This window comes from Aotus nancymaae, unplaced genomic scaffold (genome assembly GCF_030222135.1).
Source record: "Aotus nancymaae isolate 86718 unplaced genomic scaffold, 86718_ANA_hifiasm-v0.15.2.pri h1tg000053l, whole genome shotgun sequence".
Classification (NCBI taxonomy): Eukaryota; Metazoa; Chordata; class Mammalia; order Primates; family Aotidae; genus Aotus; species Aotus nancymaae.
In genome coordinates this window covers 32,199,080-32,222,943 of record NW_026988467.1, presented here as the reverse complement: position 1 = coordinate 32,222,943, position 23,864 = coordinate 32,199,080, and the positions used below count along the sequence as shown (strand labels likewise).

Genomic DNA, 23,864 nt, shown 5'->3' with positions numbered 1-23,864 from the left:
GACCATTAGTATTACATTCTAAGTTTGAGCAAAGTCTATCCAGAGAATAAAACATAAATAGCTCTTGCTGACATTCTGGTCTTTCAGTTTCTGTCTTATTTAAAATGCATAGATCTTGTATTGTAAGGTCATCAAATTTCCCTGTATCCATCCTGCTATGTTATTGTTGGGTACGACTGAGAATTCACAGACTGGTGACACATTACAGGATATAATGCCAAGCCCTGCTCTAGCATCCTCTGAAGCTAAAAGTTATTCTTTACACTTTACCTTTTGAGTAACATTTTATTCTTTCACCAAACTTTTCCCTCCCTCTTTAGATTAACACAAGCCTAAAGTTTGAATCTTTTGCTTTCTAGTTTGAGATTCATCTTTTAACTGGTATTGGAAATGAGTTTAGTGGTTTTTCACCCCCTACTTTGCCATTTCTCTGAGGAATATTTATACTATTCGTTGTGCTCATTGGCTCGTAGGTTCTTAAATGTTAGAAACCACAGGGATCAGTACCAAGCTTTGAAGCCTCGACTGCCATTGGCCAGTATGGATGAGAATGCCATGGATGCCAACATGGATGAGCTGTTGGATTTGTGTACTGGAAAGTTTACGTCTCAGGCTGAAAAACAGCTACACAGGAAGAGTGACAAGAAAGAGAACATGGAGGAACTTCTGAACCTTTGTTCAGGAAAATTCACTTCTCAGGGTAAATATCCAACAGAGAGCATCAGGCTTACCACACCCAGGTATCCATGTCCTTGAAAAGAATTCCCTAGCCAGGTGCTGTGGCTCACACCTGTAATCCTAGAACTTTGGGAAGCCAAGTTGGGTGGATTGCTTGAGCTCAGAAGTTTGAGACCAGCGTGGGCAACATGGCAAATCCATGTCTCTATTAAAAAAAAAAAAAATTAGCCGGGCATGGCAGCACGTGCCTGTGGTTCCAGCTACTTGGGAGGCTGAGGTGGGAGGATCTCTTGAACCCAGAAGGTGGAGGTTGCAGTGAGCCGAGATCACAGCACTGCATTCCAGCCTGGGTGACAGAGACCCTGCCTAAAATAAAAAGAAAGAAAAGAAGCCCCTTGCCTTCAGATGAAAAGTTCACAGAAAACAAGGCTGTGATGGAATCTTGTATATAAATTGAATTCACTGCTTAGCGTGCTGACATTTAGAACTCTTACTTTCTTAGAGTGGTAAAGTATCAACTTAAGACTGTTTTAGCTTTGCCCATATGATACGTCATTTATGATTAACATGTTAAAAGTTTAGAACAGTGTCTGATGTATAATAAATTTCATATAAATGTTAACTTCTTTCCTGTCTCCTGCCTCAATGCACACACCTGGTAGATAGAACATAAGCTCTATGAGACCTGGGATAGTTGTTTGTTCATTACTGTATCCCTGGTGGCTTGGCACATATGGCAAATAGTAAGCACTAAATTAGGATTTTTTGAATGAATAGACGGTAAGCTCTTCTTGGCAAGCTTACCTTAGAACTGTATCGAGCTGGCATGACTTTAGATGGCTGGGAAAAGAGCATAAAGCTGTCATTCTTTGGTGATACATCTTATCCTTGTTGTGTTGTAGATGCCTCCACTCCGGGCTCGTCAGAGTTAAATAAACAGGAGAAGGAGAGCAGCATGGGTGATCCAATGGAAGAAGCACTTGCTCTTTGCTCAGGCCCTTTTCCAACAGACAGGTAAGTCTCAGATTGCTGGGAACTTGGGAAGGCCTGGCCTTTTGATAAAATCTTGAAGTCAGGTTCTCTGGGGTTAGCAATAACTGATCATCTTAAGGGCTTTGTACCTTTTCTGAGAATCTTGCAGTGGATTTGAGTTTCATATATGCCTAGTAAGCAAATTATAATGCTTTCATGGGGAACAGGGTAAAAAAGGCAAGAATATGAAAGATATTTAACGTCATTAATAATTAGGAAAATACCAATCAAAACCACAGTGAGACACCCATTAAGATGACTTTTATTAAAAAAAAACCCAAAAAATCTTAGTAAGAATGTGGAGAAATTGGAAACCTTGTGTATTATTGTTGAGAAGGTAAAATAGTGCAGTGGCTAGGGAAAGCAGTATGACGGCTCCTCAAAAATTAAAAATAGAGACAAGCTGTGGTGGCTCACACCTGTAATCCCAGCACTTTGGCAGGCCGAGGCAGGTGGATCACCTGAGGTCAGGAGTTTGAGACCAGCCTGACCAACATGGTGAAACCCTGTTTCTACTAAATACAAAAAATTAGCTGGGCATGGTGGTACATACCTGTAATCCCAGCTACTTGGAGGCTGAGGCAGGAGAATTGCTTGAACCCAGGAGGCAGAGGTTGCAGTGAGCCGAGATTGTGCCATTACACTCCAACCTGGGCAACAAGAGCAAAACTCAGTCTAAAAAGAAAAAAAAAATAGAATGACCATATGATCCAGCAATTTCACTTCTTAGTCTATGCCCTAAAAAAGTAAAAGTGGGACTTGAACAGATATTTGCATCCTATGTTCAAAGCAGCATTATTCACAGTGAATAGTCAAAACATGGAAGCAACCTATATCTGTTGACAGATGAATGGGTAAACACAATGTGGTATATACATGCAATGGAATATTCAACCTTAAAATGGAAATTCTGGCTGGGCATGGTGGTTCACACCTGTAATCCCAGCACTTTGGGAGGCTAAGGTGGGTGCATCACTTGAGCCCAGTAGTTTGAGACCAGCCTGGACAATATGGCAAAACTCCATCCCTACAAAAAATACTAAAATTAGCTGGGCATTCAGGGGTCTGAGGTGAAAGCCTGAGAGGTCAATGCTGCAGTGAGTCATGATTGCGCCACTTCACTCTGGGCAACAGAGCAAGATCCTGTCTCAAAGGAAATTCTGACACTACAACACAGATGAACCTTAGGATGTTATGCTAAGAGAAATAAGCCAGTCACCAAAAGACAAATACTGTATGAGTTCACTTACATGAGATACTTAGTCAGATGCATAGAAACAGAAAGTAGAATGGTGATTGCCAGGGACTGAGGCTATGGGGAAATGGAGAGTTTAATGGGTATAGAGTTTTAGTTTTGCAAGCTGAAAAGAGTTCTGGAGATTGCTTAACAATGTGAATGTACTTAACACTACTGAACTATACACTGTATATTTTACCACAACTGAAAATTAAAAAAATTTTTTTTCCTGTTTCTTGAAGAGATCATTGGTGCTAGTAAAAGTTTTAAATTTTGCTGGGCAAGGTGGCTCATACCTGTAATCCCAGTACTTTGGGAGACCAAGGCAAGCGGATTGCTTGAGCCCAGGAATTCAAGATGCACCTGGGCAACATGGTGAAATCTGTCTCTACAAAAATTAGCTGAACATGGTGGCTTGGACCTCCAGTCCCAGCTACTTGGGAGGCCGATGTGGGAGGATCACTTGAACCCTGGAGGTGGAGGTTGCAGTGAGCTGAGATGGTGCCACTGTACTCCAGCTGGTATAACAGACCAAGAGTGTCTCAGAAAAAAAAAAAAACACACGCACAAATTTTTTTTTAATTCCTAACTTGTCTGACTACTTGTAGTTTGCTTTTAACAACTTGTTTACTGATTCATTGATTTGCATTTTAGGGAAGAAGAAGATGAGGAGGAGGAATTTGGAGACTTTCGGCTTGTTTCAAATGATAATGAGTTTGATAGTGATGAGGTTAGTATGAAGGGAACAAAGTAATCATAACTGAGCTTCATGTATTGCTGCCCTTGGGTGTTTTTTTCCCTCAGTTCTTAAGAATTCTAAGTTTAGCATCTTATCAGAAACAATTTTCTAGAATTTTTGGTGTTTGGGCAGATGTTTATAAACCTGTTTTTGTTGAGGACACATTTTATTCTGCATAATTTGGAAGTGATGCTGATTTTGTAGGATGAACACAATGACTCTGGTAATGAAGATCTGGCACTAGAAGACCATGAAGATGATGATGAAGAAGAACTCATGAAGCGATCTGAGAAGTTGAAAAGGCAAATGTAGGTGCCATTACTATGTCCATTCCTTAAGCTGTATTTAAAAGTTGATCACTAGGCCAGCCATGGTGGCTCAAGCCTGTAATCCCAGCACTTTGAATGGGTAAACAAAATGAGGTATATATATGCAATGGAGTATTCAACCTTAAAATGGAAGTTCTGGCTGGGCATGGTGGCTCATACCAGTAATCACAGCACTTTGGGAGGCTGAGATGGGTGGATTGCCTGAGGTCAGGAGTTCAAGACCAGCCTGGCCAGCATGGTGAAACCCCATCTCTACTAAAAATATAAAAATTAGCTGGGCATGATGGTGGGTACCTGTAGTCCCAGCTACTTGGGAGGCTGAGGCAGGGAGAATCGCTTGAACCTGGGTGGCAGAGGTTGCAATGAGCCGAGATTATGCCATTGCACTCCAGCCTGGGTGACAAAGCGAGACTGTCTCAAAAAAAAAAAAAAAAGGTTGATCACTTAATATGTACTTTGTGCTAATAACTGTGCTTTATAGGCATTAACATATATTATCTTAGCCCAAGTGCAGTGGCTCATGCCTGTAATCCCAACACTTTGGGAGGCCAAGGAGGGCATATCACTCGAGGTCAGGAGTTTGAGATCAGCATGACCAACATGGTGAAACCCTGTCTCTACTAAAAATACAAAAATTAGCCGGGCCTGGTGGCGGGCGCCTTAGTGCCAGCTACTTGGGAGGTGGAGGTTGCAGTGGTGAGCCTTATTGCACTCCAGCCTGGGTGACAGAGCAAGACTCTATCTAAAAAAAAAAAAAATTATCTTATGAGTGGGTACTGTTATTCCCTTCATTTTACAATTGAAGGTACCGAGCCTTAGAATGATTAAATTTACCCAAGGTCACATAGCTGGAAGGTAGCAGAGCCTGGATTCAACTTAGATTAGGTGAAATTTCCCCTAAGAGTTGAGTTGTAGTTTGCCACCTTTTAACTTAAATCTTCCTACATCAGCTTCCTAAGTAGCTAGGACTACAGGCATGTGCCACCACACCTAGCTAATTCTTTTTATTTTTTGTAGAGATGGGGCCTTGGTTTGTTTCCAGGCTGGTCTTAAACTCCTGGCCTCAAGTGATCCTCCTGCCTCGGCTTCCCAAAGTCTGGGATTAGAGGCATGAGCCACCAGGCCCAGCTTATTTTTTTAATGATTTGTTTTTCTGGTCATGAAAGTAAAATATTTATTTTAGGATATGTAAAAGAATACAAGCTGGGCACGGTGGCTCACTTCTATAATGTCAGCACTTTGGGAGGCTGAGACGGGTGGATCACCTGAGGTCAGGAGTTTGATACCAGCCTAACCAACATGGCAAGACCCTGTCTCTACTAAAAATACAAAATTAGCTGGGTGTGGTGGTGGGCACCTGTAAAATTCCAGCTATTTAGGAGGCACGGCTGGAGAATCGCTTGAAAGTGGGAGGCGGAGGTTGCAGTGAGTTGAGATTAGGTCATTGCATTCCAGTCTCGGTGACAAGAGAGAAACTCCATCCCCGCACCCAAAAGAAAAGAATACAGAAATATATAAATAAAAAGTTATCCATATCCACCATCCAGTATATAAATGAAAGTTAGTGCTGGGCCGGGTGCCTCACGCCTCTAATCCCAGCACTTTAGAAAGCCAAGGCGGTCTGATCACGAGGTCAAGAGATCGAGACCATCCTGGCCAATATGGTGAAACCCCATCTCTACTAAAAAATACAAAAATTAGCTGGGTGTGATGGTGTGCACCTATAGTCTCAGCTACTCGGGAGGCTGAGGCAGGAGAATCGCTTCAACCCAGGAGGTAGAGATTGCAGTGAGCCGAGATGGCACACCACTGCACTCCAGCCTGGCGACAGAGTGAGACTCTGTCTCAAAAAAAAAAAAAAAAGTTCCTTTTAATCTTTTTATGCATATATTTTTATATAGTTGAGATTTATACGTCTTTTTATATGTATAATTTTGCATCTTGCTTTTTTCCCTACTTAGCATATCCAGAAATATTATCCTATGATGTTAAAAAAAAAGTTTTATAAAGACAATTCTAATAGGTATTTAATGTTATATTGTATATAAATGACTTGGAATTCACATATAGGACCTCATATTGATCCCTGTTAGATTTATATGGTTGCTTTTATCTCATCATTTCATTCTATTAAGATTCATTTTGTGTTTTCATTTGTCACCTGTCAGATAAACTCTCATACAGCTTTAGGTCATCCATAGATTTTTCTAAGGTAGTAGTTCTTAACTGCAGAGCTCTTTGTTCAAATAAAATCTTATAAAGAATGACAGATAAAAGTTGAACTGTTCAAAGACAGTAAGTGGGAAGTTTGGGAAACCTAGTGACTAGTGGCCCCTGAAGGAATTTTCCAGGAACCCTAAGATTTAGAAGAACTTAGCTTTAAGAAAATACAGTATAGGCCGGGTATGGTGGCTCACGCCTGTAATCTCAGCACTTTGGGAGGCTGAGGCGGAAGGATCACCTGAGGTCCGGAGTCCAAGACCACCCTGGCCAACATGGTGAAACCCTGTCTCTACTTTAAAAAAAAAAAAAAAAAAAAGGCCAGGCGCAGTGGCTCATGCCTGTAATCCCAACACTTTGGAGGCTGAGGTGAGCAGGTTACCTGAGGTCAGGAGTTCAAGACCAGCCTGACCAACATGGAGAAACCCCGTTTCTACTAAAAATACAAAATTAGCCAGGTGTGGTGGCGCATGCTAATCCTAGCTACTCAGGAGGCTGAGGTAGAAGAATTGCTTGAATCCGGGAGATGGATGTTGCGGTGAACCGAGATTGTGCCATTGTACACTAGCCTGGGCAACAAGAGCAAAACTCTGTCTCAAAAAAAAAAAAAAAACAATTTAGCCAGGCATGGTGGCACGCACCTGTAATCCCAGCTACTCAGGAGGTTGAGGCATGAGAATTGCTTGAACCCAGAAGGCGAAGGTTGCAGTGAGCCAAGATGGTGCCACTGCACTCCAGCCTGGACAACAGAGTGAGACTTCATCTCAAAAGAAAAGAAAATACAGTATAGGTCTTTGATAAAAATCAGTTTTCAGAAAGCCACCAAACTTCTGCCATTTTGGACCACATGGGACCAAGAAGACTTAGAACCCAGGGTGACAGCATATTTGTTCTCAGGGGGAGCTGAAGTCAGAAAAAGTAACTAAGTAGTAGTTTTGATTACGAGGAGCTCTGAGCCTTAGTCTTCCTTCTAATATGGGGGTCAAGATTTGGTAGACTGTAAGAAGATCCCAGTTTATTACCTTTCTACACCACACCATCTCCAGTTTCTCTCTTAAAGCTGATGTGCTCAAATGGCGCAAAACAAAATAGTTTGAACCTTCCAGCCGGTATTCTAATGCATGTAGAAGAGATTAAGAGTTTTCTGGCTTTCAAGTCACCCAATCTAAGTTGAATCCAGGCTCTGCTACCTTCTAGCTATGTGACCTTGGATAAATTTAATCTTTCTGAGGCTTAGTTCCCTCAACTGTAAAATGAAGAGAATAATAGTACCCGTTCCTAAGGATAAGATGTTAATACTTGTAAAGCACAGTTATTAGCACATAGGACATATTAAGTGATCAACTTTTAAATATAGATGCTCCACATCTTACAATGGAGCTGTATCCTGATCAATCTGTCGTAAGTTGAAAATGCAGTTTTGGCTTATCCAGATATAACTCCATTATAAATTGAGAAGCATACTAAGTGCAGATCACATTCATGTCATCGTAAAGTTGAAAAATCATTAAGTCAAACCATCAAGTAGGAGACTATTACCAAAAAAATTTAAATATTATCAAAATGTATTATGTTTATTATTATTATTAGAAGAGGCTCTGTGTTCTGCTTTTCTCTGCTTCCATATTCTGTGAGTATATTCATTGTTGTATTTCCTAATACTCAAAATTGCTTTCTAGGAGGTTGAGGAAATACCTGGAAGATGAAGCAGAGGTGTCAGGAAGTGATGTGGGAAGTGAAGATGAGTATGATGGGGAAGAGACTGATGAATATGAAGAGGACATAATTGATGAAGTACTTCCTTCTGATGAGGAACTACAGAGTCAAATCAAGAAAATACACATGTCAGTATCCCAGAAAGCCCTTCTGAGTAACAGGGTATATCGTAAGACAGGCCCTATAACCAGCCAGAATAGTCCTTATTTTGAACACCTTATTTCTCCTATTATAGGAAAACTATGTTGGATGATGATAAGCGACAGCTACGTTTATACCAAGAGAGGTACCTTGCTGATGGGGATCTGCACAGTGATGGTCCTGGGCGAATGAGGAAGTTTCGATGGAAAAACATAGGTATCTTGGTTGTTGCCTTTGAAAGCAAATAGTTACAATATGCTCATTTGTGCAGTTTCACATGGCAAATGGCAAGCAAAACTAACAGGCTATGGGAAGACCTAGTTGTAGCTATTGTTTTCTGTTAGTGGATGGGAAAAGTTTACGTCGTTATGTAGTAAACGATAAGGGTTTGTTTTTTGTCTGTCCAAGTACCCTCTCCTGTGAAGATTGCTGAATGCTGATTACTTTCACTCTTTGTTTAGATGATGCTTCCCAGATGGACTTGTTCCACAGAGACTCTGATGATGATCAGACCGAAGAACAGCTTGATGAGTCAGAGGCCAGGTGGAGGAAGGAGCGAATTGAACGAGAGCAATGGCTTCGGGACATGGTAGGAATTCACGTACTCTGACCCTAGTTTATGAGGCTGTCACTTAGCTTGTCATGATAGTTTCAAAATCTTGTTGGCCGGGTGCAGTGGCTCACACCTGTAATCCCAGCACTTTGGGAGGCCAAGGCGGGCAGATCATGAGGTCAGGAGTTCAAGACCAGCATAGCCAACATGGTGAAACCCCGTCTCTACTAAAAATAAAAAAATTAGCTGGGTATGGTGGCACGTGCCTGTAATCCCAGCTACTCGGGCGGCTGAGGCAGGAGAATTGCTTGAACCAGGACCCGGGAGGCGGAGGTTGCAGTAAGCTGAGATTGCGCCACTATACTCCAGCCTGGGCTAGAGCAAGACTCCATCTCAAAAAAAAAAAAATTTTTAGCTTGGCATGATAGTTTCAAAATCTTAGGCACCATATTGCTATCTCTTTTAATCCTTGAGCTATCTTTTGTATTTTAAGAAGGCTACCATGGACAATTCTCTTCACGTTTGTCTAAGATTAATTTTTTTGTTTAAAGCAGCAAAGGTTGCAAAAAGAAAAACAAATGATACCCCCAGGAACTCTTTCACAATCCAGGCCATGCTAACTGTTTAGGAAGGCTATAGAGTTTTTTAATGCTGTATAATTTTTATTTTCAGGCACAGCAGGGGAAAATTACAGCTGAAGAAGAAGAAGAAGTTGGGGAGGACAGTCAGTTTATGATACTGGCCAAGAAAGTTACAGCCAAAGCACTGCAGAAGAATGGTGAGCTCTTGTTTCTCCTTAGGGTCTAGCCCCCTGGATTGTTAGTGCTAGAGCTTTGGAGGTGACTCTAACCTTCAGGAGCTGTTGCAGCTTAATCATAAGCTTGTGTCTAATATTGTCTTAAAGAGGCTTCACAGAGATGGTGGGGGACAGTGTACTTAGCTCTTAGACTATTGGGCAGTAGAGACTGTATTTGTGAGTATATATAGCTGGTTTTACTTTATGTTCTAAGGCTCAGAGTTGTTAATTCTGGCTTTCTCTATTTAGTTGCCCAGTATCTTATACCTGAGTGTTAGAGGTGGGATTTTAATCCAGGAATATTTAATTTCAGAAATGAAGCTCTTTACTATTCCACACACCACTTCTGTTTTTCTTAAATGATTACTGTTCAACTTAGTTGTCTCTCTTCTTGGAGCCAATTCTTGTAGTTTCAAAGTCACCATTATATAGAACAGAGTTCCCATGGCTTTAGCATATTGATTTAGTTACAAGATATCTTAGTTTGTTTAGATTTAAAAGTAATTCTAATCAGCTTTTCCCAGAATAGGCCTCTGTCTTTTCTTTCCAGCCAGTCACCCTGTGGTTATTCAAGAATCAAAGTCTTTGCTCAGAAATCCTTTTGAAGCCATCAGACTGGGAAGTGCTCATCAGGTTAGTTGGGAGCCTAGTTAATCTAACATCTAGTCTACAGGTTATAAAGGCCCAAGGTCAGCTTAGGGAATAGTCTCTGTATTTAGAGGAGGGAGGTGGCTGCAGAGAAAAGTTAATGTTAAAGGAGTCCGCTATTTCTTTTCTACCTTGAATAGGGTAGGAATATGTATCCTCAATATCTGGGGGGAGATAGGGAGGGAAGGACTTTTCATTCTTTAGTTGGCACTTGGGATTTGATACTAGATGACTCGTCTTTCCTCAGGTGAAGACAGGCTCACTGCTAAACCAGCCCAAAGCTGTGCTTCAGAAACTGGCTGCTCTCTCTGATCTTAACCCGAGTGCTCCTCGAAATTCAAGAAACTTTGTCTTTCATACACTTTCTCCTGTCAAGGCTGAGGCGGCAAAGGAATTGTCTAAGTCTCAGGTATGGAATTTGAGAACTAATATGGTGGATTCCCAAACTAGAATTTATTTATTTAAATTTAAAAACAAAAATTCTGAAGCTTTATGCTGCAGTGTTGAAATCTTGCACTCCCCAATAAAGTACAAGAGAATTGCTACCCCTAGTAGGTAATCAACTTTGAAACTTGCCTAGAAAGTTTATCTTTCTTTCTTTTTTTTCTGTTTTTAATAATTCACGATTTAACTATAAGTTGCTTGAGAGCTAGTTGAAGGTAAGTACTTATGTGAAGGTCTTAAGCTGGCCCTAATTCCCTCTCTGCTCTCTAGGTAAAGAGAAGGGGTCCATCTTTCGTGACTTCTCCTTCACCTAAGCGCCTCAAAACAGATGATAATAGCACTTCAGGATTGAAGCAAAGCATCTTCAAATACTTGGAGAGCTAACACCATCAAGGATACCAGAATCTACGTTGAAACTGCCTTGAGAAGTTTCTAGCACTGAGAGTTGGAATTGACACTCAAGCCGATGATCCTTCCTTCATAATCAATGCAATAAGATTGCGTACTGAAATTCCAGTTCTTTCTACTGCACAGCTCTAGACATCTCTTTTCCTAGTATTAGTCCCTGGATTGGCCACTGATCTCAATTCTGCAGTATTTACAACATCAACAACTCATGGAATACTTGGGTGAGGTTTCTTTTTTTTTTTTTTTAAAGTGGAGTCTCACTCTGTTGCCCAGGCTGGCATGCAATGGTGTGATCTCGGATCACTGCAACCTCCATCTCCCAGGTTCAAGCGAATTTTTGTATTTTTAGTACAGACGGGGTTTCACCATGTTGGCCAGGCTGGTCTCAAAACTCCTGACCTCAAGTGATTCACTCACCTTGGTCCCCCAAAGTTCTGGGATTACAGGCATGAGCCACCACACCTGGCCTTGGGTTAGGTGTCACTTCTTCCATTAAACATCTGACATTTTATCCTAGCAGCTTCCTGGGTTAATATCTCTTTGTGATAGAAGTGGTTGGAAGAAAAAGAGTAGGGAAAACTGACATTACAGATTAGAGAAGACAGTGAAAATCAGTACCATAATGACTGCTTTACACCCATGAGATACGTACCATGATGACCAGGGTTCAGTGAAAGAAAGTTTATTTTATTTTATTTTATTTTTTTTTTGAGACAGTCTCACTCTGTTGCCCCAGCTGGAGTACAGTGGCGCAGTCTTGGCTCATGGCAACCTCTGCCTCCTGGGTTCAAGCAATTCTCCTGCCTCAGCCTCCTGAGTAGCTGGAACTACAGGCGTGCTCCACCACACCCAGCTAATTTTTGTATTGGTAGTGGAGACGGGGTTTCACCATGTTAGCCAGGCTGGTGTTGAACTGATCTCAAGTGATCCAGTCACCTCAGCCTCCCAAAGTGCTGGGATTACAGGCATGAGCCACTGCCCCCAGCCAAAAGAAAGATTCCTGGAGGACCTAGGAACTAATACATGAGCTGCTGTATTAGTCTTATCCCTTTCATTTTTCTGTATGCCTCTTCCCAAGGCAGCATCACATTTTGAATTAATTTTTGCTGCTTAATAAGGACTTAAACTGGTACCCAAGTCGGAAAGACTGTGGTTCTAATTTTCTGGAGCTTGGGGATGAAGATAAAATGTTACACCCAGTGTTCGTCCATCACAGTCTATGAGGCAGAGACCTTTCCTGGGACTGAATTCTTAATTTGAAGCACTGTTGTTCAAAGACCTCCCTTCTGGGTCTGACAAGAAGAAACAACCATTATTTATTTCATTCTCCTGGCTTACATACATTGCCCTCACTAGTCAATGGACATTTCAGTATTTCGTTACTAATTTTGAGAGAAGACCACCATGGAATTTAATAGAAATATAATTGAAGAGAATTGCCATCATTCTCTATTTTCCCTGAACTACCACAAGCTTCTCAGAATTTTGAACAAATGTTTTTCCCCTCAGAACTGAGCATCAGTGCTGCTTTGGAAAAACATTCTATGTGAATGTTGTGGTTTCAGTGTCAGGAGCTGGACTTGGGAAGTTGGAAGAGAGTGTGCCAGTTTTTTATTGGGAGGTGGGAATACCAATTTAATTGATGAAATTAGGTTGTAGATTTTCTACAGTTTTCTAATAAGATGCTGACTTTGACAATACTCATGTTTGTATATTTGTAATCTTATAATAGGAAAAATGTATATAAAGATGTTTTAATATGTATGTAGTTTTTCAATAAATCTTAATGCCTTGAAGGGAAGATTTGCTGTCCAGCTTGAATGCTCATTCTTAGGTCAATGCTTGTCTAACATTGAGGAGCATTTCATTTTCAGGTTATCTCCATCCCAGGGAAACCCTCTGGATCTAAAATGAGAGGCTGCTGCAGTTGTCCCCTCACTGGCTTCTCAGTCCTAGTGAATTGATCAAGTCAACTTACCAAGTGGTTTGGGTTCAGCATAGGAGAAGAGGAGAGCTGAGTTTACATAAATCGCACCTTCGGCCAGGCACGGTGGCTCACGCCTGTAATGCCAGGGCACTTTGGGAGGCCGAGGTGGGCGGATCACAAGATCAGGAGTTCGAGACCAGCCTGACCAACGTGGTGAAACCCCGTCTCTACATAAATGGCACCTGCTGTTATAGCTCTTTTAAAAAATATATATATATTTTTAGAGACGATCTCATTCTTTTGTCCAGGTTAGAGTGCAATGGCACAATCATAGCTCACTGTATGTACCCTTGAACTTCTGGGCTTAAGCATCCTCCTTCCTCAACCTTTGGAGTAGCTGGGTCACATTACAGGCACATGCCCCCATGCCCAGCTAATCATTTTATTTTTGTAGAGTCAGGGTCTTGCTGTGTTGCCCTGGCTGATTTTGAACTCCTGATTTCAAGCAATCCTCCCACTTTGGCCTCCCAAAATGCTGGAGTCACAGGCTCACCCACCCGGCACAGCCTGTTATAGCTCTTTGATTGAGATGAGTTTGTATGTACTTCATTTTATCCATGGGTTTAAGATAAGTGTTTTTGCCTCTTTAGAGCTCTCTAAACAGTGCCCAAGACAAGATAGCCCTTGCTGAGCAGGAAGGCTAAATATTTCTCCCCTCTTGTTTCCCTACATGTCTTTTAGGGAAGAGATGGAAAAGACAATTGGAATTGACAACTGAGGGTAAGAAAATTCAGCCAGGCACAGTTTACACTGGGATTACATGACTCACACTGGTAATCCCAGCACTTTAGGAGACTGAGGCAAGTACATTGCTTGAACTCAGGAGTTCAAGACCAGCCGGGGCAACATGGTGAAACCCCGACTCTATTAAAAATAATAATAATAAATAAGAAAATTAGTCCCTGCAAAATCTGGGGAGAAAATGGTTTCTGGGCCAGGCGCAGTGGCTCATGCCTGTAATCCCAGCACTTTGGGAGGCTGAGGTGGGTGGATCATCTGAAGTCAGGAGTTTGAGACCAGCCTGACCAGGCAGGTGAAACCTCATATCTACTAAAAATACAAAACATCTGGGCATGGTGGCAGGTGCCTGTAGTCTCAGCTACTCGGGAGACTGAGACAGGAGTATTGCTTGAACCCAGGAGACAGAGGTTGCAGTGAGCCAAGATTGTGCCACTGCACTCCAGCATGGGCGACGGAGCGAGACTGTCTCAAAAGAAAAAAAGAAAATGGTTTCTGATTGAGGCACCTGGGAGAAAGCACTCTTTGGAGAAAGAAAACTTGAGTCTTAAATTTCTGGGTTACTTTTCCTTATGCCAGGATAGTTGCTATAAGGTGAGCTAAGCCTTGATCTTGGAAACAGGATTGACATGGACAGTTTTGATCTGACCCACATGCCTGTTGCCCAAGGCACTGAGCCAGCAGCATCAGCTATGTTTTAATGAAATTGAAGTCCCAGGACCTGTCACTATGGCTCCTAGGAGAACTCAGTTCCACTAGCTTGGAAATTACACATTTGGAGGGATGAGAGCCCATGAGTGTGGGAGATAGCGTGTGCTCAGTGTCAGTCTTTTTGTTTCTTCCTTGTTCCATACACTTGAATAGGGATATGGTATTAGCCGCTTTAAACAGGTCCCTAATCTCATCTCATTAATTCACAGTTGCACAGCCATACTAGGGTCTTTTCCATAAACCATAAGATTTTATTCACCAAAGCTCTAGAGACAAGGTGCTCAGATCTCTGTAGCATCCCTCATTTTCTCAATTGCTTCTCTACAAAATTCTCACTTGAAGAGTTTCTAATGCTCAGGCTGGAAGACTTTTTAGGGGGTGTTTTTGGTTTTTATCTCCTAGGGTTATGTCTGATCACTCTTGGGGCATCCTGTCCTAGGACTTGTGTACCTAAGGATAGAGGAGAGTATTTCTGTGAAGAGTGTTGTCATGATACTATTTTATTATATCATCCTTGAAATGGTATTTATCTTCTACCTTTATTTCCTGCTCATGGCCTGGCACACAGCTTGGAATGTAGTGGTGCCTACCACAGTCTGAATAAATAACACTACACTTTTCAGAGTCTCTGCTTATAAAATGAGGATACTAAGTCATGGCTGTCTCAGAGTAGCTGGGGGGCTTAAGTTAGAAAATGTATGTCAGTGCGTTATGTCAAGTGCTATTCTGTAAGCATAAGAAATTGCCAGTAGCTCCCAGAAAAAAGAAATTCGCTTCCTTTGAGAAAGAAAAAAAGAAATTACCAGTATTGCAATTACATCATATATTGTAGGCCACTTCTTAAAGGCCCATTGTTTCTCAAATATCTCAAACTTATCCTTGAAAATGTGATCTCTAAAAACCTGCTCTTCCTCCTGTATTTGCCATTTCAGTAAATGATACCTCCATATACCCAGTCACTTGGACTGGAAACCTGAAGAGCATTCTCAATACCTTCCTTAACTCTGTAATCAGACAATCTCCAAGTTCTGTTATTTCTACTTCCAAACTGCATCTTGAATCAGCTCATTTCTCCCAGCTCTATGGCCAACGCCCTGGTCCAAGATTCCATAATTTTTTTCCAGGGTACTGCCGTAGCCTCCTGACCTCCCCACTTCTGTTTTTGCTTCCCTTCCATCCAATCTGCATAGCAGCCAGAGGTGACCTTTATATAAACATGATTTGGAGGATGACACTTCCCTACTTATAATCTCTTAATGTCTTCTACTGCACTCAAAGTTCAAACTTCTCATGGACAACAAGGCCCTGCATGATACAGCTCTGCCTCCCAACCTCCTGTCTATTTTTCTTTCTCCTGACATGCAGCCTCAGGACCATCTAAAGGGTCCTTCTCTTTTCCTGGAATGCTCTGCCCTCCAACTTCCCTCTTTGTCTGACTAATGCATAATTCTTAAGGTGTTAGCTTAAGCCTAATTTCTTCAGAGGAGCCTTCTCTGACCATTACCACCCCTTTCTTAATTAGGTTACCTCTGTTTAAGTTTTCTTTATTTTATTTTATTTTTTTTTGAGATGGATTCTCGCTCTATTGCCCAGGCTGGAGTGCAGTGGAGTGATCTCAGCTCATTGAAACCTCTGTCTTCCAGATTCAAGCAATTATGACTCAGCCTCCCAAGTACCTGGGGTTATAGCCACATGCCACCACCTCCGGCTAATTTTTGTATTTTTAATAGAGATGGGGTAGGTGTTAGCTTAAGCCTAATTTCTTCATTTCAGAGAAGCCTTCTCTGACCATTACCACCCCTTTCTTAATTAGGTTACCTCTGTTTATGTTTTCTATTCTTTGTTGTTGAAACGGATTCTCGCTCTGTCACCCAGGCTGGAGTGTAGTGACGTGATCTTGGCTCACTACAATCTCAGCCTCCCAGGCAATCAGTTCTCCTGCCTCAGCCTCCCAACTAGCTGGGGTTATAGGTGCTCACCACCATGCCTGGCTAATTTTTGTATTTTTAGTGCCCAGCTAATTTGTATTTTTAGTAGGGATAGGTTTTCGCTATGTTGGCCAGGCTGATTTTGAACTTTTGACCTCAAGTGATTCATCTACCTCGGGCTCCCAAAGTGCTGGGATTACAGGCATGAACCACTGCATCCAGCCTTAAGTTTCCTACTCTTTTGGGTCTTATCATGATGTGGTACCTTAATGTTTGTTGAGGCTTTGCCTTCATGTCTGTTTTGTTGAAAAATGTATGCTTTGGGTAGCACCATGCCTGGCACATAAAATAATTCAATAGATTTTTTGAGCAATGAGTGATGAGAGGCCTGGAAGAGCTAATGGTGAAAAGCACGGAGCTGAATGTATACAGAGGACCTGTATACAGTTCTGTAGTACAGAACAGAGGTGGAGAGCTTTGGTCCTTGCTCTTTCTGCAGCTTGTAGGCATCATGACTTTGGGTAAGTCATTACCTCTTAACTTTTTTCTGCAACTGGAAAATAAGGCTCATGTGAAATGACTTGGTTTAACTCACAGGGTATGGTTAGGATCAAAGGTACAAATTAAAGTGAAGTGATTGTGCATATTTAAGAGGCTAACCCACTGTTGAGGAATGGGTAGAGGAGATGCCTCATTATGCTCTGGTTGAGTGGGAAGGAGAAATCAAACCCCAACAAAGTTCCATAGTCCACCAGTGGCGGCTAGCTATATGACAAGACTGATAGCAGTAGAAATGGAGGCCTGCGTGTATGCCTGGACTCTCGTAGTGAACCGGGGAGACAGGCAAGGCTTGTGTATGGCTGGTGTCACCTCAGATTTTACCTTTTGAGATCCAGGTGCCTGGTTTCTGTCCCCAGTAGTTGTATCGTCTTAGTCTGTACCATCCACGTCCTTCCCATCCGCTCTTTCTGTCCTCTGTCCTCTCACCTTAAAGGTTTTTCATTTTCAGGTTATTGATTTAGTTCTTCCCTGTGATGGGATTCATAATGGGAAAAGGGGGTTTGAAGTAGCTACAGCCTAAGGGTGATTGGAAGGAGTTGTGGGGCTGGACACCTGAGTTCCTTCCCTTCATTTTAGAGAGAACCATAGTTTGTGGTATTCTTCATGGCTGCTGGGCTAGAGGTAGAGGTGAAGAGGCAGCTCCCAGTGCCAAGCTAGAGAATTACTGCCTAGTCCAAGGGGTAGAAAGTGCTGGGGCAGGGTTGGGAGTGAGCCGTGCTTTGGGTTTTTTGGCCCCCATATCTTTTTCTCAGAGGCTAAGGGAAGGAAAAGAGCTAACTGCGCACCCCTCTGTTTGTCTTGTCTAATTTAACTTACGTTATTTATCAAAAAGACAGGTTATTTGGAAAACCAGATAGACGTAGGCAAAAATCATCTGGGTTTTCCAAACATGAAAAATTAGGTTCTGCGGGCCCAGGAGGGAAGGCGTGTGTGTGTGTGTGTGTGTGTGTGTGTGTGTTGTTGTGGGGGGGCGGCGAGGTTCAGTGAATGTCTCTGTAGTTAGACCCAGACATTGTTCCATGACATTCAAGCATACTCCCTCCTTCATTTTCCTTCAAGTTCTTTTATGATTAGAATCTAAATGAGAAAACTAAAATCTTCATGTTGGTTGCTGGATATTTTAATTGACCAAGGATGAGAATCCATCAGGGCTATAGAACAGCAGCTGACAGTTTTTTCTCTCTTTCCAGCCCTCAGTCTCTTACACAGAGTGGGCAGATTAGTGAGAGGTGCGGGGTCCTGAGAGTTTTCTGAAGCAGAAACCTTTACCTCTTATTTCTTCAATGTTATCGTCCCAAAACAGTTGCAGCAAATATGGAGGTTAGACATTAGAGAACTTACCATCTCAACTTTCTGATGATCAGATGGCTAAAAGAACACGGAGGATTCAGGGTTGTCTCTCCATCTCATCCAAGGAAGAAGCTAGCCCAGCTTCCTTCTGGACAATGGTGGCTTGCTCTGTAGCTACAACCAGGAATTTGTAAAGCTTGTGGTTTGGGGCCGGGCATGGTGGCGCACACCTGTAATCCCAGCACTTTGAGAGGCTGAGGTGGAAGGATTGCTTGAACTCAGAGGTTTGAGACCAGCTTAGCAAAATGATGAAACCCTGTCTCTACAAAAACTACAAGAATTAACTGTGCATGGTGGCATGTGCCTATAGTCCCAACTACTTGGGAGGCTGAGGTAGGAGATTCACTTGAGCCCAGAGGTTTTGGCTCCAGTGGGCCAAAATTGCAGCGTTGCACTCCAGCCTGGGCAACAGAGTGAGACTGTCTCAAAAGAAAAAAAAAAGTGTGTGGTTTTGTTACCTTGGGAAGCAACACTTTAAGGAAGGAATTAAAGCAGGAGGCTATTGAGGCACAACTCTTGGCTGCCATAGAGGAAATGTTCTGGCTGAAAGCAGAAGGCAAGCCATCCCATTCATACGCATATGCACACACACGGAAGACAGCCAAGACCTTTTCTGGCCTGAGAAATCTTTGGCGGACGCAATAGCACTTGTCCCATTGTGAGTGGCATTTTTTCAAAGTGTCATTGGACTGTGAAAGCTACTTAATAACTTGATCTCATCTGAATAATCTGAGTTAATACTAGCTTCACAGTTGTGAGGATTAAATAAAAAAAAATTGTAAAGTGTCTGCCTCAAGGCCTGGCACACAGTAAATCTCAACAAATGCTTGCTGAATGAATGAATCCATGAATCTGAGCATTAATGCTATCCTTACCGTTTCCAAGGATCAGTGCATAACAGCCTCAGTAACTGAGACTTGTAGACTGTCCCAACTGAGCCTGCAGCCTGAGGCAGGCATGATCTAAACCTGCTATTCATTTAACACATATTTGATGAGTTATGGTGTGGAGTCTGGACCCTTCCATGAAGGCCTTCTTGGCCCAGCTGCTGGAAGCACTATTCAGACAGCCTTCCAATGTGGGAATTGCCTCAGCTGCAGAGAACACCTTGCCCAAGGTCAAGGATAGCCCACATCCAATAGCAACAGGCGTATAAAGTCCCGGCCTTCTTGGCTCATTTCAGGTCAACTCTGAAGGGCCAGTCTAGCTTCAGAGCTCCCCGTGGGGTTGGCTGAGGCTGTCACAGGCTTGTATCGTAATTCAGCTTCTTCCTCTGCCCACTCCTCATTCTTATCCTTCCACAGCTGTTGATCCTAAAAGAGGTTCTTAATAAACATCCTACACACTAAACAGTCTCAGAGTTGGCTTCCTGGGAAACCCAAGCTGTGAATGTGCTAGTCCTGGTGGTCAAGTCTTCAGAACAACAAAGAACAGAGACTCCTTTGCAATGGAGTTCCAGCATTGGAGGTGTGGATACTGTCTCTTTATGCCCACCAGAGGGCAGCAGCATCCTAGCCACCTCCCCTCCTGAGGCTCTGGGAGTGGGCTTGAAGCCTTTTCCCGGGCTACGTCAGGCCCCACACCAGTATTGGGCAGGATCACCTCCCTTAGGGTGTCCACCCTCCTGACCAAAACAACAAAACTTTCTTAAACTGTCCAGGCCTTAGTTATGTTAGTTTCAAGCGCCCGCACCACCAGCACTGAAGGCCAATCAGTCTTCCTACAGCCCCTTCCCCTGCTCCCCAGCCGGTAACCTCCATGCCTGGGATCTCCCACCTCTCACACTTACACCCACAATAGATTTGTTTTCTGTGTGACAAGGTAATTACAAGCTTGGGGCCAGTAGGCCCAGGGGCCAGTCTGAGGATGGTCACTTCATTCTGGCTCTCCCTGTTGTGCTAACGGTATTGATTTTTGTATTTATTATGATGATGTGTGTGTGTGTGTGATCTGGCCCTGGTGACATGACATATGGAGGCAAAAGGGCGAGAGCAAATTTCTTCTTGTCACAATTTAACTTCTTGAAACCCCCCACCCAGCATTGTTTATCTACAGGTTTTAACATCTTGGCTTATCTGTCTTCATTCTGTCCACTCATCCCCAAAGATTTCCAAGAGATTCACTGGAGCCAGATAGATATGGCACAGGAGGAAGGAAAGGGTCTGGGAAGGCGAGTGAGGACAGCAAGTGCACTACCTTTTGTCAGCAGCTATTAACTCATCCAGCAAAGATTTACTACATTCCCATCACATGCCAGTTACTTCTAGGCTAAGTTCCCCAACTCTCTGCTGGGGGCCATCCTGAGACAGACTGCTATGCGCCTCCTTTTTTTTTGGCGGCGGGGAGGGGGCTGCATCTGTTTCTGTGGCTGTGAAATGGGTGTGAGGAAGACCTGACCAGGAAGCTTTCAGAGAGAGTGAGATTGAGATCGGGTGCAACCAATTCAAGAATGATGCTTGCCTGAACTTCAGGCTCCTTAAGGCCTCCCGTAAGGTAATCTACTTCCTTACGGGGAAGAGGAACGGCAAGCTTGAGGCAAAACATTACAAATGGAAGGGGGCACTCAGAACTGCAATGATTGCCATGGGAATTAGCTGAGGCTGAGGGCAATTCGTGGGGCCACGTTTCCCCAGCCTGTCTTCTCTGTGCGAGCCAGGAGAATGAATAAATCATTGTTCAGGGGCGGGATGCAGCTGCCGAGCTCCTCCCCTCGGCACATGCCCCAACTCCAGCTCGTCCATTGAGGGCTGCTGGAGCAGAGCCGTTTATACACCCAGCTCCCCAAATCCTATTGAGGCCTCCCCCTCTGCACGAGCCACCAGCTCCAAGCCCATTCAGCGTGGCCTTTTGTGCTGGGGGTTAAGTGGTTACATGTGGGGGGCACCCAGAAAGGAACTGTCAGGCCTTGAAAGGCTGTGTTGATACAGTGCCCTCCTACTGATGAATGGGGTGGGTGGAGGAGAAGTGGGCGGCCGGAGGGTGGGGTGGGGGAGAGGGCTTGGGGATTATGGAGCCCACAGAGGCAGCTGCTAGGAAGGGGGTGGAACAGGCACCCCCATCTCTCATTCCTCCTTCAGCTTCTCTGTCTGGCTTATTCCCTCCGTTGTGGGCACTGGATGATCAAGAGCCTTGGGACCTTGGATTTGGCTTTTCTGGTCTCCTGGTGACCGCCCGAGTGCACTGGAGAGAAAGAGTTTATATTACCTTTCATTCTTCCAGCAGTTCTGAAAATACCCGTTTCTCCCTTTTCCCTTGGAAGGGGTGGGTGAGAAGGGAACAGGGCGGGGGACAGGGGGAGGATTCATTTCCTAGGTTCATCTGGTGCAGTGGATTTGCAGCTGTGCCCTGCTGAACTGTAAAAACTTCCCTGAGGTTCCCTCAGAGCCCTTAGGTGGAAGGGTTAGGGGAAGAGAGATCTTGAACTGGGTATATTGGAAATATTTTGTTGAGGAAAAAAAAATGACTTCAAGCCTCTAAAAATGCTTTAAAACTTCTAATTGAATGTACCTCCTTGTCGTTTTGCAGCTGGGAAAACAGCCAAAATGGAGGATAGGTGAATGGGCATATTTTAGCTAAGGTAATCACATAGTAATTTCTTGGTAGACTAGAGAGGCACTTTACCTTTAAGAAGCAGTAGAGAAATGGATGAACAAAACAACTAGGTCACCAGCTTCCTAGGCATTCCTTTTCCAAGATGAACCAATTCTGGGGAACAGTTTTCATTCTAATCTGCCTTAAAGGCTCTCTGGCATGTCAAAGGTCCTCTGGGGCTGTGCCTGGTCTTGGGAGCCCAAGTAACAATGTTCACCATTATAATGTTATTGAACAATGTTCAAGGCATGTTATCTTATTTAGCCCAAAAAGGTTAAAATGATTTGATTTGCCTAAGTTCCCAAAGCCATGTGGGGAAGTTGACAGATGATGTGAGCTCAGGAAGAGAGAAGAAAGCAGGTTAGCAAAGCAGTTTGTAATTCAGGATTACAAACTTTGTGCTTTTGTTCTGATGTGGAACCTTTGAGGCTTCCTCAGTTATTTCCCTGCTGCCCCCAGGATGGAGCCCAAGCTCCTCGGGATGGTGGTCAAGACCCTTCACAACTGGGCCACCTTTATCTTCTAGCCTTACTTTACCTCCACTGTCCACTGAGCTCCAGCCACACTGGCCTATGGGGTGTTTCCTGAACTCACTCTGAAAATGCAGTCTCCCATGCCTTCTCTTGCTTTCTCTTGGTGAACTCCTTTTCATCCCTCAAGGCCTGGCTCAAATATCACTGTGCTGGCTGGGTGCAGTGGCTCATACCTGTCATCCCAGCATATTGGGAGGCCAAGGTGGGAGGATCACTTAAGGCCAGGAGTTTGATACAAGCCTGGGCAACACAGCAAGACTCCATCTCTCTCTCTCTTTTTTTTTTTTTTTGAGACAGAGTCTTGCTCTGTCACCCAGGCTGGAGTACAGTGGCGTGATCTCAGCTCACTGCAACCTCCAACTCCGAATTCAAGTGATTCTCCTGCCTCAGCCTCCAGAGTAGCTGGGACTACAGGCGCATGCCACCATGCCAACTATGTTTTTGTATTTTTAGTAGAGACAGGGTTTCACTGTGTTAGCCAGGATGGTCTCGATCTTCTGACCTCATGATCTACCCGCCTCAGCCTCCCAAAGTGCTGGGATTACAGGCATGAGCCACTGTGCCTGGCCAACTCCCATCTCTTAAAAAAATATAGTAACTTCTGAGAAGCCTTTCCTTACCCTTCTTGGGGCTCACTAGTTTTACCTCCTGGCTCTGTTGGAGGGCGCATTACATTGTTATAGCCCATTCTTCTTCTTCTTTTTTTTTTTTTTTTTGAGACGGCGTTTCGCTCGTTACCCAGGCTGGAGTGCAATGGCATGATCTCGGCTCACCGCAACCTCCGCCTCCTGGGTTCAGGCAATTCTGCTGCCTCAGCCTCCTGAGTAGCTGGAGTTACAGGCATGCGCCAACATGCCCAGCTAATTTTTTGTATTTTTTGTAGAGATGGGGTTTCACCATGTTGACCAGGATGGTCTCGATCTCTTGACCTCGTGATCCACCCGCCTCGGCCTCCCTGAGTGCTGGGATTATAGGCGTGAGCCACCGCGCCCGGCTTTTTTTTTTTTTTTGAAACAGGTTTTGGCTCTGTCATCCAGGCTGGAGTGCAGTGGTGTGATCTTGGCTCACTGCAGTCTCCACCTCCCAGGTTCAAGCAATTCTTGTGCCTCAGCCTCCCAAGTAGCTGGGATTATAGGCATGTATCACCATGCCCGGCTAATTTTTGTATTTTTAGCAGAAACGGAGTTTCAGCACATTGATCAGGCTGGTCTCGAACTCCTAGCCTCAAGTGATCTGCCTGCCTTGGCCTCCCAAAGTGCTGGGATTATAGGCATGAGCCACCACACCAGGCCTTCTGTTTTCCTTTCTAAACAAGGAGCTCCCCAAGACCACGACCAGTTCTGATTCTGTTCTGAATTCCCAACACAGTACCTGACACAAAGTAAGGACTCTGTAACTGTATGATACATGTAAATGAATGGATGGGAAGGGACAAGGTCTTTGAAGCTGAAACAACTTGATCCTACCCACCCCTTTCTTCCTGAGAATACTGACATTGAGAAATCATCCACCTGTGAATAACCA

General features: G+C 43.6%; 1 protein-coding gene across 2 annotated transcripts in view; it reads left to right on the top strand.

Moving 5' to 3' along the window:
• CLSPN (claspin) overlaps positions 1-12,742 on the top strand; it is a 38,266-nt gene extending 25,524 nt beyond the window's left edge. For both annotated transcript variants that reach the window (XM_064363679.1, XM_012439864.2), the window contains exons 15-25: positions 474-700; positions 1,581-1,692; positions 3,602-3,677; positions 3,891-3,994; positions 7,915-8,079; positions 8,187-8,308; positions 8,554-8,681; positions 9,318-9,423; positions 9,992-10,074; positions 10,337-10,498; positions 10,804-12,742. In XM_064363679.1, coding sequence (XP_064219749.1) covers positions 474-700; positions 1,581-1,692; positions 3,602-3,677; positions 3,891-3,994; positions 7,915-8,079; positions 8,187-8,308; positions 8,554-8,681; positions 9,318-9,423; positions 9,992-10,074; positions 10,337-10,498; positions 10,804-10,917 — 1,399 coding nt within the window. In that variant the 3' untranslated portion in view covers positions 10,918-12,742. The remainder of the gene's footprint in view (positions 1-473; positions 701-1,580; positions 1,693-3,601; positions 3,678-3,890; positions 3,995-7,914; positions 8,080-8,186; positions 8,309-8,553; positions 8,682-9,317; positions 9,424-9,991; positions 10,075-10,336; positions 10,499-10,803) is intronic.
• Positions 12,743-23,864: the final 11,122 nt, after the last annotated feature.